At 36.2% G+C, this 13,326-nt stretch overlaps 1 protein-coding gene across 1 annotated transcript in view; it reads left to right on the top strand.

Annotated features, from left to right (window-relative positions):
• LOC107598290 (transmembrane protein 131-like) overlaps positions 1-13,326 on the top strand; it is a gene marked incomplete at its 5' end in the record, with an annotated part of 41,600 nt that overhangs the window by 20,944 nt on the left and 7,330 nt on the right. Inside the window, 13 exons of the mRNA XM_016289585.1 lie at positions 2,886-3,056; positions 3,935-4,088; positions 4,269-4,338; positions 4,536-4,645; positions 5,106-5,175; positions 5,270-5,385; positions 7,513-7,655; positions 9,580-9,766; positions 10,438-10,623; positions 10,709-10,855; positions 11,024-11,549; positions 11,673-11,797; positions 12,988-13,121. Coding sequence (XP_016145071.1) covers positions 2,886-3,056; positions 3,935-4,088; positions 4,269-4,338; positions 4,536-4,645; positions 5,106-5,175; positions 5,270-5,385; positions 7,513-7,655; positions 9,580-9,766; positions 10,438-10,623; positions 10,709-10,855; positions 11,024-11,549; positions 11,673-11,797; positions 12,988-13,121 — 2,139 coding nt within the window. The remainder of the gene's footprint in view (positions 1-2,885; positions 3,057-3,934; positions 4,089-4,268; positions 4,339-4,535; positions 4,646-5,105; positions 5,176-5,269; positions 5,386-7,512; positions 7,656-9,579; positions 9,767-10,437; positions 10,624-10,708; positions 10,856-11,023; positions 11,550-11,672; positions 11,798-12,987; positions 13,122-13,326) is intronic.

The raw sequence follows: 13,326 nt of genomic DNA, 5'->3' as shown, positions 1-13,326 counted from the left end.
CACACACACACACACACACACACACAAACTGGGCAATTTGTTGTGTGTCCATCGTGTTTTTCAGCATGATTGTGTTTTAACACTTTTTGTTTGGACTTCTGGATCGCACTCGTGGGTTCGTGGGGCCCTTGGCGAGATTATAAAAATGCGTCCTTGTGGTGTAAAAATATTGCAACATAAACAGCCATAGAACCACAGCATTATTAGATTTTTATTCTTTTTCTTTTTAAGAGAAAGCACAAACATATCATGCTTTACATAACTATAGTATGTATATAATTAGTTATTTAATGCAACAGATTCATTGTAAACAAACAACAGTTGAGGCCTACAAGGCTTTGTTTACACCGCATCCGATTCAGATTTGTTTTTCGAATCCGTTCTTTAAACCTGAATCTTTCAGATCTGGAGTGATTAAATCTGATTGCACTTTTATGCAGCAAGGATGCAGTAAATTGATCAAACGTGACATTCAAGAAAGTTATAGTGTTGCACAATATTTATATTTCAAATAAATGCTGTTCTTTTGAACTTTCTATTCATCTGTGAATCCTGAAAAATTAAATCTATCACAGTTTCCACAAAAATATTGTGCAGCACAACTTTTTTCAACACTGATAATAATAATAAATGTTTATCAGCATATTAGAATGATTTCTGAAGATCATGAGCTTTCCCATCATAGGATTGCATAAAGTTAAAATATATTAGAAAACCATTTTTATTACAATATTACTGTATTTTAATACAGTTAAAAAAAATGCAACCTTGGTGCGCATAAGAGACTTCTTTCAAACAGACAAAAAATGACCCACTCTCAAGCATTTAAAGATTTAATGTTAGCGTACATGTTATTAAACATCTGAATTTAATGCATTTACTTATGGCTGTTTCATTACTGGAATTAACATATGCATTGTAGTTTGCACTCTATTTTTTAAAGTAACTGTATGTAGTAACTTGCCACTGAAAATCCATGCACTCTTTGAGGTGTTAATGTCTCGAGTCTAATGATATGAGTCAGTTTTTCAAGTCGCTGGGGGATATTTGTAGCAATAGCCAACAATACATTGTATGGGTCACAATTATACATTCTCCTGAGACCCAGCCGTAGAGGCTCTTTCATGCCATAGTTGAGAATCGTTGTGCAAAGTTTCTATTAAACACCCATTAACTTATTACTTATATGGCCGCTGGACATCACATTTTAAAATATATAAAAAAATAAAACAGTTCTTTTAAATTGTGAACATTTTTCACAATATTACTGCTTTTACTGTATTTTTTATCAAGTAAATGCAGCCTTGCATTTTTAAATGTTTCTGAAAGTAACCGTATGCTTGATAAGATAATAATTAAGCTTATGCTTAAATGTTAAAAGTATCTCTTATGCTTAATGAGAGGCTACTTTCTAAAACATTAAAAGATCCCAAACGTATGCATGTGAATGTAGTGTCCTTCCTTCACCTCTTTATAATTAGGATATCAAATATGTGTCCCTGCAGCACAAAAGCAGTGTTAAGTCGCTGGGGGATATTTGTAGCAATAGCCAACAATACATTGTATGGGTCACAATTATACATTTCTCTTTTATGCCAAAAATCATTAGGATATTACGTAAAGATCATGTTCCATGAAGATATTTAGTAAATTTTCTACCGTAAATATATCAAAACGTAATGTTTGATTAGTAATATGCATTGCTAAGAACTTCATTTGGACAACTTTAAAGATGATTTTCTCAATATTTAGATTTTTTTGCACCCTCAGATTCCAGATTTTCAAATAGTTGTATCTCAACCAAATATTGTTCTATCATAACAAGCTTATTTATTCAGCCTTCAGATGATGTATACATCTCAATTTCGAAAAATGGACCCTTATGACTGCTTTTGTGCTCCAGGGTCACGTATATAAAGTAACCCAGTAAATGCTGTGTTCTCCTCAATGTTTAGCCTTGTTTTTACAGTGGTTCCTCTCTGTGTGTTTCAGATGGCCCAACTCTGAGCTGAGTTCTTTAGTTCAGGTCCGTCAGAAGCCGAGGGGCTCAGAGCAGGTCGAGCTCTGGCTGTTTAACCCCTTCCTCGTCACCTTCAGGATCACTCACATCTCACTGTCCCAGCACAGAGTGTTTAAGGTAATGGCAGCTGGATGTGCTGTGAACACTCGTCTTTAGAGCAGAAATCAGTCTAATAATGATTTGCTACTCAACAAACATTTATTATTATTATTATTATTGTTATTTTTCAGGTTTCTTTGATGAATAGAAAGTTCTGAAGAACAGCATTTATCTGAAATAGAAGTCTTTTGAAACATTATAAATGTCTTTATCATCACTTTTGATCAATTTAAAGCATCCTTGCTAAATAAAAGTATTAATTTCTATAATTTCTTTCCCCCCCAAAGAAGATACTGACTCCAAGCTTTTGAATGGTGGAGTGTATAATGTTACAAAAGCTTAAAGCTTTCAGATAAATGCTGATCTTTGGATCTTTCTATTCATCAAAGAATCCTGAAAAAACGCACTCATCTGTTTTAAATATTAATAATAATAATAAATGTTTCTTGAGCAGCAAATCAGAATATTATACCGATTTCTGAAGATCATGTGACACTGAAGACTGGAGTAATGATGCTGAAAATACAGCTTTGAGCACAGGAATAAATTATATTGTAAAATATATTCAAATAAAAAGCAGTTATTTTAAATAGTAAAAATATTTCACAATATTACTGCTTTTGCTGTATTTCTGATCAAATAAATGCAGGCTTGGTGAGCAGAAGAGACTTCTTTAAAAAAAACATAAAAAATCTTACTGTTCAAGAACTTTTGATTGGTAGTGTTTTTACAGCTTTCCTGAGATGTAAATGTTCCCATTTTATAGATTGTAAATTTGACAAAGTCCCTGGAAGTGAGGCCTGGGAGCTGGAAGCTTCTGTCTCTTCAGCTACTCAGCAGATCTTTACCCACAATCCTCAGAACCACAGTGACTCTGAGAACCAGTGTGGGGACTCCAGTGGAGCTTCACCTCCAAACATACTCTTCTGCCTCAAAGGTAAAGCTTGAATACATCAGCATCAACATGACTGAACTTGCTTCAAAATACAGATACGGTTCACGCTAGGGGTGTGCGATATTGACGAAAAATAATATCTTGATATTTATCTGGATTTTTTTAGATAATGATAATTACGAGTGTGTTTTTGTGCTGGTTCTTTGGCTGGTTTAGGCCTGTGATGGATAAATATGACACTAAAACCGCCAGTAGGTGGCAGCAAGTCCCTTAATGAGCGATTCACTGAATCATTCATTCAAACGATTCATTCAAAACGCCTGATTCATTTTGAAACGAAGCGTGTTATTCTAGTATCATTGAGATTCTGTTATAGTTTTTAATAATATGTTTAAAAAGTATGTGTATATTTTCTTTTTAAATTTCATAATTTTGTTGTATTTACGTCTTTTTTTTTTTTTTTAAATGCCTATACAGGTCTAGAAATCATAATTTTAAAACGGGGAAGTAGTGTTTTTTTAGTATCAATGAAATTCTGTTATAGTTTTTAGTTTTATAGTTTTTTTTTTTTTGGGTTTAATATTTTAATGCATATAATTACGCTGCATAAAACTGAGAAATGTTGCTTTGGCAACTTGCTGAAATATGTTAATGCTTTTTATATTTTATTTTCTTTAACATTTATTTAATTTATTTGGTTTTAGTTTTCTATAATAACCCTGCGAGGAAGTCATTTTTTAATTATAAAGAAATATTGTAATCATTAGTTGTTTCAGCTTATTTTATTGTACATTGGTCTTATTTTAAATAATTTTTAGGTCATCTTGAGGCCATCTAGTGTAGTCGTAAACTTGTCCTATAAATGGATTGAATAGATTGTGGTATACTAGTTTTTGTATCTTTTATGAGTATGCTGTAAGTAAAAACTATTGAATGTTTTTTTTTCTGTGCAGGACGCGTTGAGTGGCAGCAATCCCTTCTCCCAGAATCCTCCTCATCTCTCTGGAGAGTAGACAGCAGTCTGGCCTCTGCGCTCTGTAGCCGTTGGCTTTGCAGCAAAGGGCGTTCATGCAGGTAAACATGCTGAGAGATGTAGACAGACCTGTGAAGACAAATAGGCTACTCATTTTGTATGCTGCTTAAACATATATGCATGCACTGCAAATATGCATACTGTTTTATTGAGCATGCATGCATCTGTTTCTGTGTGTGTGTGTGTGTGTGTGTGTGTGTGTGTGTGTGTGTGTGTTTCAGGTGGCCCAGACTTCCTGCAAACCACTCTTCACCCCTGGACTTCGGGGCCACACCTGTCAATGACAGTAAGGTATGCAAATCACTCATAAAGATCTTTTGAATTGAACTTCACCCAAATGTTTGTTCGGTAAAACTCTGTAAAAGGAGTATCTTTAGTAAGAAGATTTAGTGCATGACACAGCATTTTCCTCATTGTGTGAACTGTGTGTCTGTTAATCAAATCATTAAGTAGGCATTATACAGCTAATTGTTGTAATTTAATTCCAGGTAAAGAATTTCACTCTGAAAAACCCGACGGGTTCGGTGGTTTCTGTGGAAATCCGAACCCTCTCCTCATACCCGGTTCCCCTCGAAGCCCTTCACATGCTGACTAAATGGTGCATACTGTAAACACACACTCATATGGCCAAAAACCTTAATTACAATGCCTTTATGAAAAATTTAATATCTAGTGCAATATGAAATACAGTAAATACAAGCTTTTACATGCCTAATGTAAATAGGACATGTATTTTCACATTAGGTTAAAGAGTCATAAGATGTGTTATTTTAGTGTTTTTTATTAGTATAGTATTTATTAACATTTTAATTAGCTTTAATTTGAGTATTTTCCGTTTTTATGTGCTTTTGTCATTTTTTATTAGTTTTTTTTTTCCTGTTTATTTTTTTTCTGCTTAGATTTTACTTTGGTTTCAGTAATTTTAGTACTTCAGCTAGTGTTTTTTGTTTCATTTCGTTCCCCAGGTATTTCAAATTTCTTCATCAGATATTTTTTTGTTAACAATAGCAACAGTGTTCATGAAAAATAACTTCACAACATAAATGTATCTATTCTAGGTTTAATATTAGCCCGCTGTCTGTGAATATCACTACAGCAGAGTTTCTTCTGTCGGCTGCTAACCATAAGGTGAGCTCATGAGCTTTGAACAGCTGTATTACGCACTATTAAGTGTGCATTGTTTATAACTCTGGTTATTGTATACTTGTGTTTTTGCAAACAGGACAGTGAGAGAGGCAGTGTGTTGAGATTTGTCCTGCGGCCGTGGGAGTCAAGGACGGTTTCGGTGGCGTACCAACCCACAGAACACAAGCACGTCACCTCACTGCTCCTCATCAGGTACTGCTCTGCACAAATGAGGCATTTATGTAACATTGAGCTATTTCATTATATATGTGTTGAATGGATTAAGGAAAAAAGTTTCGCTTTTTATATTGCTATGGACAGAACTGCTAATGCATGCTCATAAAAAACCCTTAAAATGTAATTCCTAGGAGAAATTTTGGAAAATGGTATACAGTTTGGTCTGCAAACTTTAAAATGTTTCTAGTCGAGATTAGTAGTCGTTCATTTAAGCCATTTAGAAGTAGACTAATTGCATGTCCTTAAATATACTCTACCAGTCAAACGTTTTTGAACAGTAAGATTTTTAATGTTTTAATGTTTAAAGTCTCTTCTGCTCACCAAGCCTGCATTTATTTGATCAGAAATACAGCAAAAGCTGTAATATTGTGAAATATTTTTACTATTTAAAATAACTGCTTTCTGTGTGAATCTCTGTTAAACTGTAATGTATTTCTGTGATGTGCAGCTGTATTTTCAGCATCATTCCTCCAGTCTTCAGTGTCACATGATCTTCAGAAATCAGTATAATATGCTGATTTGCTGCTTAAAAGCATTTATTATTATTATTAATATTTAAAACAGTTGAGTACATTTTTTTCAGGATTCTTTGATGAATAGAAAGATCCAAAGATCAGCATTTATCTGAAATAAAAAGCTTTTGTAATATTATACAGTAGACCATTCAAAAGCTTGGAGTCAGTATAATTTTTTTTATTTGGGAAATAAATTATAGAAATTAATACTTTTATATTCAGCAAGGATGCTTTAAATGGATTAAAAGTGATGGTGAAGACATTTATAATGTTACAAAAGATTTCTATTTCAGAAAAATGCAGTTCTTTTGAATCTTCTATTCATCAAAGAAACCTGAAAAAAATCTACTTGGCTGTTTTCAACATAATAATAATAATAATAATAATAAATGTTTCTTAATAAATCGAGACATCTTTAAAAAAAACATTAAAAATCTTACTGTTCAAAAACTTTGGGGGGCCTTTAATATAAAGCCTATTCCGCGCTCAAGTACACGCATAAAGCTTGCCGCAAAAGTAATGACTATGAGTCGGAAAAATAGCAAAGAGATATTTTAATTGTTTATTAATAAATTAGAGTTTTCTCAGTCAGTGTGTCAGCTGCGAAGATAAAGTTGCTGACTCGCTGATCTCCACATTAATGCACCTTTCATACAGATTACATAATCAGAGAGTTTTTGCTTTCATTTCAAGCTTTCTATAGATATATTTCTCATGTCTGTGAGGCAGAGACCGAGACGCAACAGAAAGCATGCATGTTTGTTTTCTTTATTTTACAAAAACACAACATCTTGTCGATATTGTGAGAGCACACAAATAAAAGTAGACCCTTTACAGTTTCAAATTATGTACTACTTTTTCTGAATGAGAAAAAATTGCGGCGTATTTTAAGTTGTTTCCAGGAAACCCTCCATGGCATGCCGTAAATGCGCTAATAGCTTCCACACAAACACTAACGTTAGAGCAAACGGCTGTGTAAAGTTGCTACTACTTATGCTTTTTTGAGGTGGATGAACTATTTTTCTGCCCGATATACTGTAATTACCTCAAGGACCAGCCGTTAACGATCTGCCTGTCACGGACACTGACAGATTTTTTTCTGCGACTGACTAACTAATTAAATTTTAGTCGACTAAGCCTGGTTGACTTAATGTGTAGTTGTCGATTACTAACGTTTAGTCGACTATTAGGGCGTTTTGAGTGATCCTCATCCAGTGCACACATACTACAGGACAAGTCATGGGCATCTATTGAGCAAAAGTGTAAGAACCTTAAATTAACTATGTAGTGCAACATTGTGATTTATTTTTTTATTTTCATTTAGCAATTAGACATATGACATTGTGCCTTAAGGTGCGGTCACTCAGTGAAATTTTGTGGGCAAAATCCAGTAATTTCAATAGCAATTTGCACGATTTCATCTGTACAGAATCCATACAAATCTATTTTTCCCCCAAATTCACCACATTGAGCAAGAGATTGAGCACGCCTTATGTGTTCTAGTGTTTTTTTTTTTCTTGGAGTTGCGATGAGTTTCTGTGCTGGTTGTTAGCACACAGTAATTGTGGCTCTCTCTGTTCTCTGACAGGAACAACCTGACTGTGTTTGACATGGTTCTGGTTAAAGGCTTCGGAGCAAAGGAGCTCCTGCGAGTGGGAGGGAAGCTCCCCGGGCCTGCAGCCTCACTGCGCTTCAACGTGCCCCAGTCGACCCTCATGGAGTGCAGAGACGGTGAGCTCCGCTTCTCCTGACAGCTCATCTCTGTTAAGCTGACGTTGGGCTAGTTTTTCTGCTGTGTTCCTCACATCAGCATCAGTTTGGCAGATTCAGCATGTTCGGGCCATCGATGAGAGTGAGAACTCTGATTGGCTGTTCAGTTTAGCGAACGAGTCCGTGCAGGAGAATTAAAGGGGTCATGACATGTTTTTAAAATTATTTTATTTAGGGATGCGCTGTATTGGATTTTGCCAATATGCCGATATTTTTCAACTCATTTTGCCCGATACCGATATATTTTCTTTTGTTTGGAAACAACACCAAGTCTTTCCTGTACAGAGATTATAAACAAATTATTTTTCATTTTGGTTAGTTTGGTTTTAACAAAAACTTGCTTTTGAGAATTAAATAAACAATGAAGTTCTTTTATAATCAGAGTACACTGAAAGCTTTGAAAATAACTATAAAGCAATCCTTAACATTTTATTTGAATATTTAACATTTGTAGATGGTCTAAAGCAAAAGAGTTTTCATAATCCATTTGAAAAAAAAAACATTATGCATTAATGAATAAATCGTCTTATCGGTAAGGCATATTGGCATAATTTTTCATATCGGGCCGATGCCGAGATCTGCATTTTAAGCCATTATCGGCCGATTTCAATGACGTTCCGATAATATCGTGCATCCCTAATTTTATAATGTTCCCTGAGGTGTAATTATTTTTGGACAAAAAAACATTCAAAGTTGAGGGATTTATGTCCTTTTTTCCACCCTGCTTCTCATCCTTTGACTGAAACAGTCTGTTTTGGGGTGTTTTCCCTTTAAGAGCTCAGTGTAACCGCCCACTGTTATGATTGGCTAACATCATTGCCTATGCATTACTGTTTTAAAAATTATTTTTACATGAAATATATTACTTACAGTTTGTGGCGTTGTTGTTGGGTCCAGAACAGGCCTGATCTTTGAGCAAAAGTGTTCTGGCAAAGCCAGCATCATATGCGATTTGTTTTTAAAACAGTCAACGGTGAAAACTGAACACGCACTTAAATGTGACCCTGGACCACAAAACCAGTCACAAGGGTCAATTTTTGGAAATTGAGATTTATATATCATCTGAAAGCTGAATAAAGCTTTCCATTGATGTATGGTTTGTTAGGATCGGACAATATTTGGCTGAGATACAACTATTTGAAAATCTGGAATCTGAGGGTGCAAAAAAATCTAAATATTGAGAAAATCATCTTTAAAGTTGTTCAGATGAAGTTCTTAGCAATGCATATTACTAATCAAAAATTAAGTTTTGATATATTTACGGTAGGAGATTTACTTAATATCTTCATAGAACATGATCTTTCCCTAATATCCTAATGATTTTTGGCATAAAAGAGAAATCAATCATTTTGACCCATGCTTGTATTTTTGGCTATTGCTACAAATATAACTGTGCTACTTATACAAGGTCACATTTTAAGTTATGAAACTTGCAGGATGTATTAAGCATACGAAGACCTCTTCTGTGTCAAAAGATCAAGGGAAATTTGGTTTCTCATGTCACGACCCCTTTAAAGTGAAAGTGATGAAAACGAGTAAGTCAAAACGGCACAGACAGAAGGCTGTTCAAATGTTACATAATCTCACCCGAGCATTGAAATACGCCAGTATTTTCATAAAAACACGAGCCGCTTAAAATGAAGAAAGTTCTCAACATAACTGATATTCAGAATGGTAAACGTTTTGTATATTTGCGTCTATCTCGTATATACTTGTTTCGGTTTCTCTTTTTTAATAAGCAGCACATTAGGAGTTTATCGAGGCAAAAGTCAGCGTTAATAGTGAGAATTGGTCCCCAAACTAAAGTGTGACCCAAAGATCGATGAAATACATTTCATTAAGTGCATCAGCAGCATTTTCCATTCCCTTTCTTGTCTTTTCGCAGGTTTACGATCAAGTAAGCCCTTGTTTTCCATCCAGAAGAGCTTTAAGGTGGAGAATGCAGGCGAGCTGCCGCTGACTGTAGTGTCCATGAGCATTAATGGATATAAATGTCAAGGTTATGGCTTTGAGGTGCAACACTGCAGGTCTTTCAAAGTGGACTACAACTCGTCCTCAGAAATCACCATCGCGTGAGTCTCGAGTGCTAATGTGAAAGTGCATGTGCCTGCTGACTCTCAGCTCTTTTCTCTACTGTGCATACTAGGGTTGGGTATCGTTTTTTTTTTTTTTTGATACCGGTGCCAAATCGATACTTTTAAAACGGTTCCGGTGCCTGAAGGCTACCTGCCGCCATCAGAGCAAGTGGCACTGCCAAAAAAGTTCGCTTCAAGAATGAGCACACTGTTGACGTGATCTTATCGCTGTCACACCCTGAGAACATGCAAGTTACTCGTCTTATCGGTAAGGCATCGGCCCGATATGAAAAATTATGCCGATATGCCTTACCGATAAGACGAGTAACTTGCATGTTCTCAGGGTGTGACAGCGATAAGATCATGTCAACAGTGTGCTCATTCTTGAAGCGAACTTTTTCCTGAATGCCGATATTTGCATTTTAAGCCATTATCGGCCGATTTCGATAATGTCCGATAATATCGTGCATCCCTAGTTTTTTCCACACTGTGTAAGTCAATGGGAACCGAAACTGTCTGTTTACCAACATTCTTCAAAATATGACAGAATTTTCATTTTTGGGTGAACTGTCCCATAAATGCTCCATGGTCTATTCCTACATTACACCATATTCCCCAGCATCTTTTTTTCCTCTATGAATTTTTTTTAATTCTCTGCATCTCTCCAGATTCACTCCAGACTTCACCTCTTCGTGGGTGATCAGAGACTTGACTCTGGTGACAGAACGTGGCTCCTTTTTCCACTTCACCCTCAACGTGACTCTTCCTCACCACATGCTGCCTCTGTGTGCTCAGGTGGTCCCGGGGCCCAGCTGGGAGGAGCCCTTCTGGATCATCACACTGGTCTTCACCTGGTCAGCAGCCCATATCCATACTTAAACCACACGAAACGCCACCCTGTGCTTCTGTGCATTCATATCAAAGCTGTTCTCTCCGCAGTTCCTCTCTAGCTGGTGTTTGTCTGATGGCTTTCCATCAAGCTCAGCACATTCTGAGCGAGTTCTCCACACCGAGTCCACGTAGCAATCACAACTCTGTACCTCGCGAAAATAGCAGCGTCACCCACAGCATCTCAAACGGAGTCAGGTGAGATGGCATCACCTGTTATTACTAAGGAATCACACACTTGTTAGTTTTTTACACACCCATTTTGTTCTATGTGATTTTTTATTTTTTTTACCTGCAAATCTAAGCAGCAGCAATATGTGATGTTTCAATGATCATATCTCAGTTTTAATTATTATTATTTTAAAGTAGAGGAAAAGGCAGCTGTAAGAACTACACTGACACGAGCCACCCGTCTGACAAAGGCAAAGGGAGGGGATCTCCAGCTGTGGCCAACGGGACGATTCGACCGCAGTCCTCATCCAAGAAATGTTCTGGAGCTTCTTCCCAGCCTCCAAAGAAGCAAATGAAGGTGTCGTTCCTTTACAGTCGATATAAGACCAGCCCAGCATCTGCCACTGCTGGTGAATCTGCTGCCTCGCACTGCTGCAGTCCTCCCACCGACAGAGATCGAGAGCGCAGCTTTGAGTTAGACCCAGAAGTTTGTAATAACAACAATAACATATTAGACGAAAGCCTTCTCCCTGCCGAGAAGAAACAGCACTTTAGAGAATCCAGAGGGGACGAAGCAGTGCCAGCTGATATGTTTCCTATGGAAACCCTTCCAGAAAGCATCATAACAAGCAGAGTCCCTCAGCCTGCGGATGAAGCAGTGCAAAACCAGGAGTGTAAAAGAAAAAAGCATGCAGAAACAAGGGATAATGTAGATGAAGAGGTAAGAGCCGTAGGAGCATAAGAGGATGACCTTTTGTTTTACACTTGTTTTAGCAAAAGCTTCTCAGTGTTGAGGTTCTTCCTCTTTAACATCTCTAATGAACTGTTTGTGCCGGTCCTTCAGAAGACAGATAGAGGCAGCAGTCTGAAGAAGAGACCGGAGAAAGATGCAGAACTCGGAGTGTCAGCCTCCAAAGCCAAGAGAAACTCGGGCAGGAGTCGCAGGAAGACGGCTGAGCTCATTCCTGGGTAAGAAGCTGCACAGTTCTGCTGTAAACCTTCACTTGATCGTTGTGTGGCGTTCCTAGTTATGTTGCGTGAATTGACAGCGAATTGACCTGATTCCTGATTCAGTTCAAAAGCAGGTTTTTAAAGCTAAAGAACATCGGCACACTGTGATCGCTTTAATTCACACGTGTAAATATTATAAATCGACTATTTTAACAACTTGTGATTAATTCGACTTTTTAGCATTTTAAATCAGTTATTGGCAGTGGTATACTATTCAAAATGTAAAAGTCAGATTTCAAGATTGATGCATATGAATAAGAATGTTAAATGTATGATTATTGAAAAAAATACATAATAAAAAAAAAAAGAAGAGCTCTGAGGCAACATGTTACATGTAAGAACCACTAAAATGTCAATATTTTAGCACTTTACTGTTAAACATATATTTTTGGATTTCCATTTTTATCAAGACAAACTTTGAAGGACTTGTAATTACAATTAAAAAAAATTTTTATTAAATTAATTTAATTAAAAAAATTTTTTTTTTTTAAATTTGATACATTTATTTTGTACAATTGTTATCATAAGTACAATTAAAGAACCATTAAGTTGAGACCTGAAAATGACATTTCCAGCTTAATCTGTTGTAAATCTAGAATGCTTTGGAGCACAGGTCTCTTTTTAAAGAAGACACTTGGCCAATTATTGCTGAAGTGAAAAAAGGTTTTTAAAAAAGTGAGCCAAAAACTTAGAGAAGTTTAATTTAATTATGATGAAAAATGCACAAAATACTATTTAAAAATTTTATATGAAATATATATTTTCCAAAACGTGTTTTACTCTAAAACTCTTAAAAAATCTAAACAAGTTGTGTTCCAAATCTGAGGTTGATATCTCAAAAAATGAGCTTTCAGTAAATTTTGTTTGGGTGCAGTACCAAACGCTTCCACTAGATGAATCTGCTTCCCATTCGTTTGTATATACTGTATTTTTTTTTTTCAGGACCATTTCACCTTTTTGTATTATGTTCATAATTTTCTTCCCCCACAAAACAAGTGCCAAAACCTTTTCCAAGTTTCAAACCATTCTAATAAAGTAAAAAAAACTAAACCTAATTTTTTTTTTTTTTGGTAAAAAATGACTGAACAGCACCAGAGGGTTAATATTACTGCTACTGTAATGTATTTTTCATATTGATAATCCAACAGGCTTCCTGAAAACAGCGTCGTCATGGTGACAGAGAGCGAGAGAGAATCTCAGCGTAATGCTGCTCGAACCCGCAACACGAAACCTGAACCAGCTAAAGCAGGAGCCAGTCCAGACAGCCCGGTCAAACACAGCGGTGAGGAAGTACCAGTGTCCCTCAACATCCTGATCAGCTGCAGCTGTTGAAGACAACATGATGTTGTGTTTTCTGTTCTGATATGTTGTGAAATGTAGTTGATTCCTGTGATCAAAGCTGAATTATAAAGCGGAGAGTTCCGGTGCTTGACTCTGATTGGCTGAGCCGCGTTCGAAGCTGTTGTAAATGACGCTACAAAGTAACA

Source organism: Sinocyclocheilus grahami, unplaced genomic scaffold (genome assembly GCF_001515645.1).
Source record: "Sinocyclocheilus grahami isolate Dianchi unplaced genomic scaffold, SAMN03320097.WGS_v1.1 scaffold249.1, whole genome shotgun sequence".
Classification (NCBI taxonomy): Eukaryota; Metazoa; Chordata; class Actinopteri; order Cypriniformes; family Cyprinidae; genus Sinocyclocheilus; species Sinocyclocheilus grahami.
Note: the sequence above shows the minus strand (reverse complement) of the source record. Positions and strands in the feature narration are given on the sequence as shown.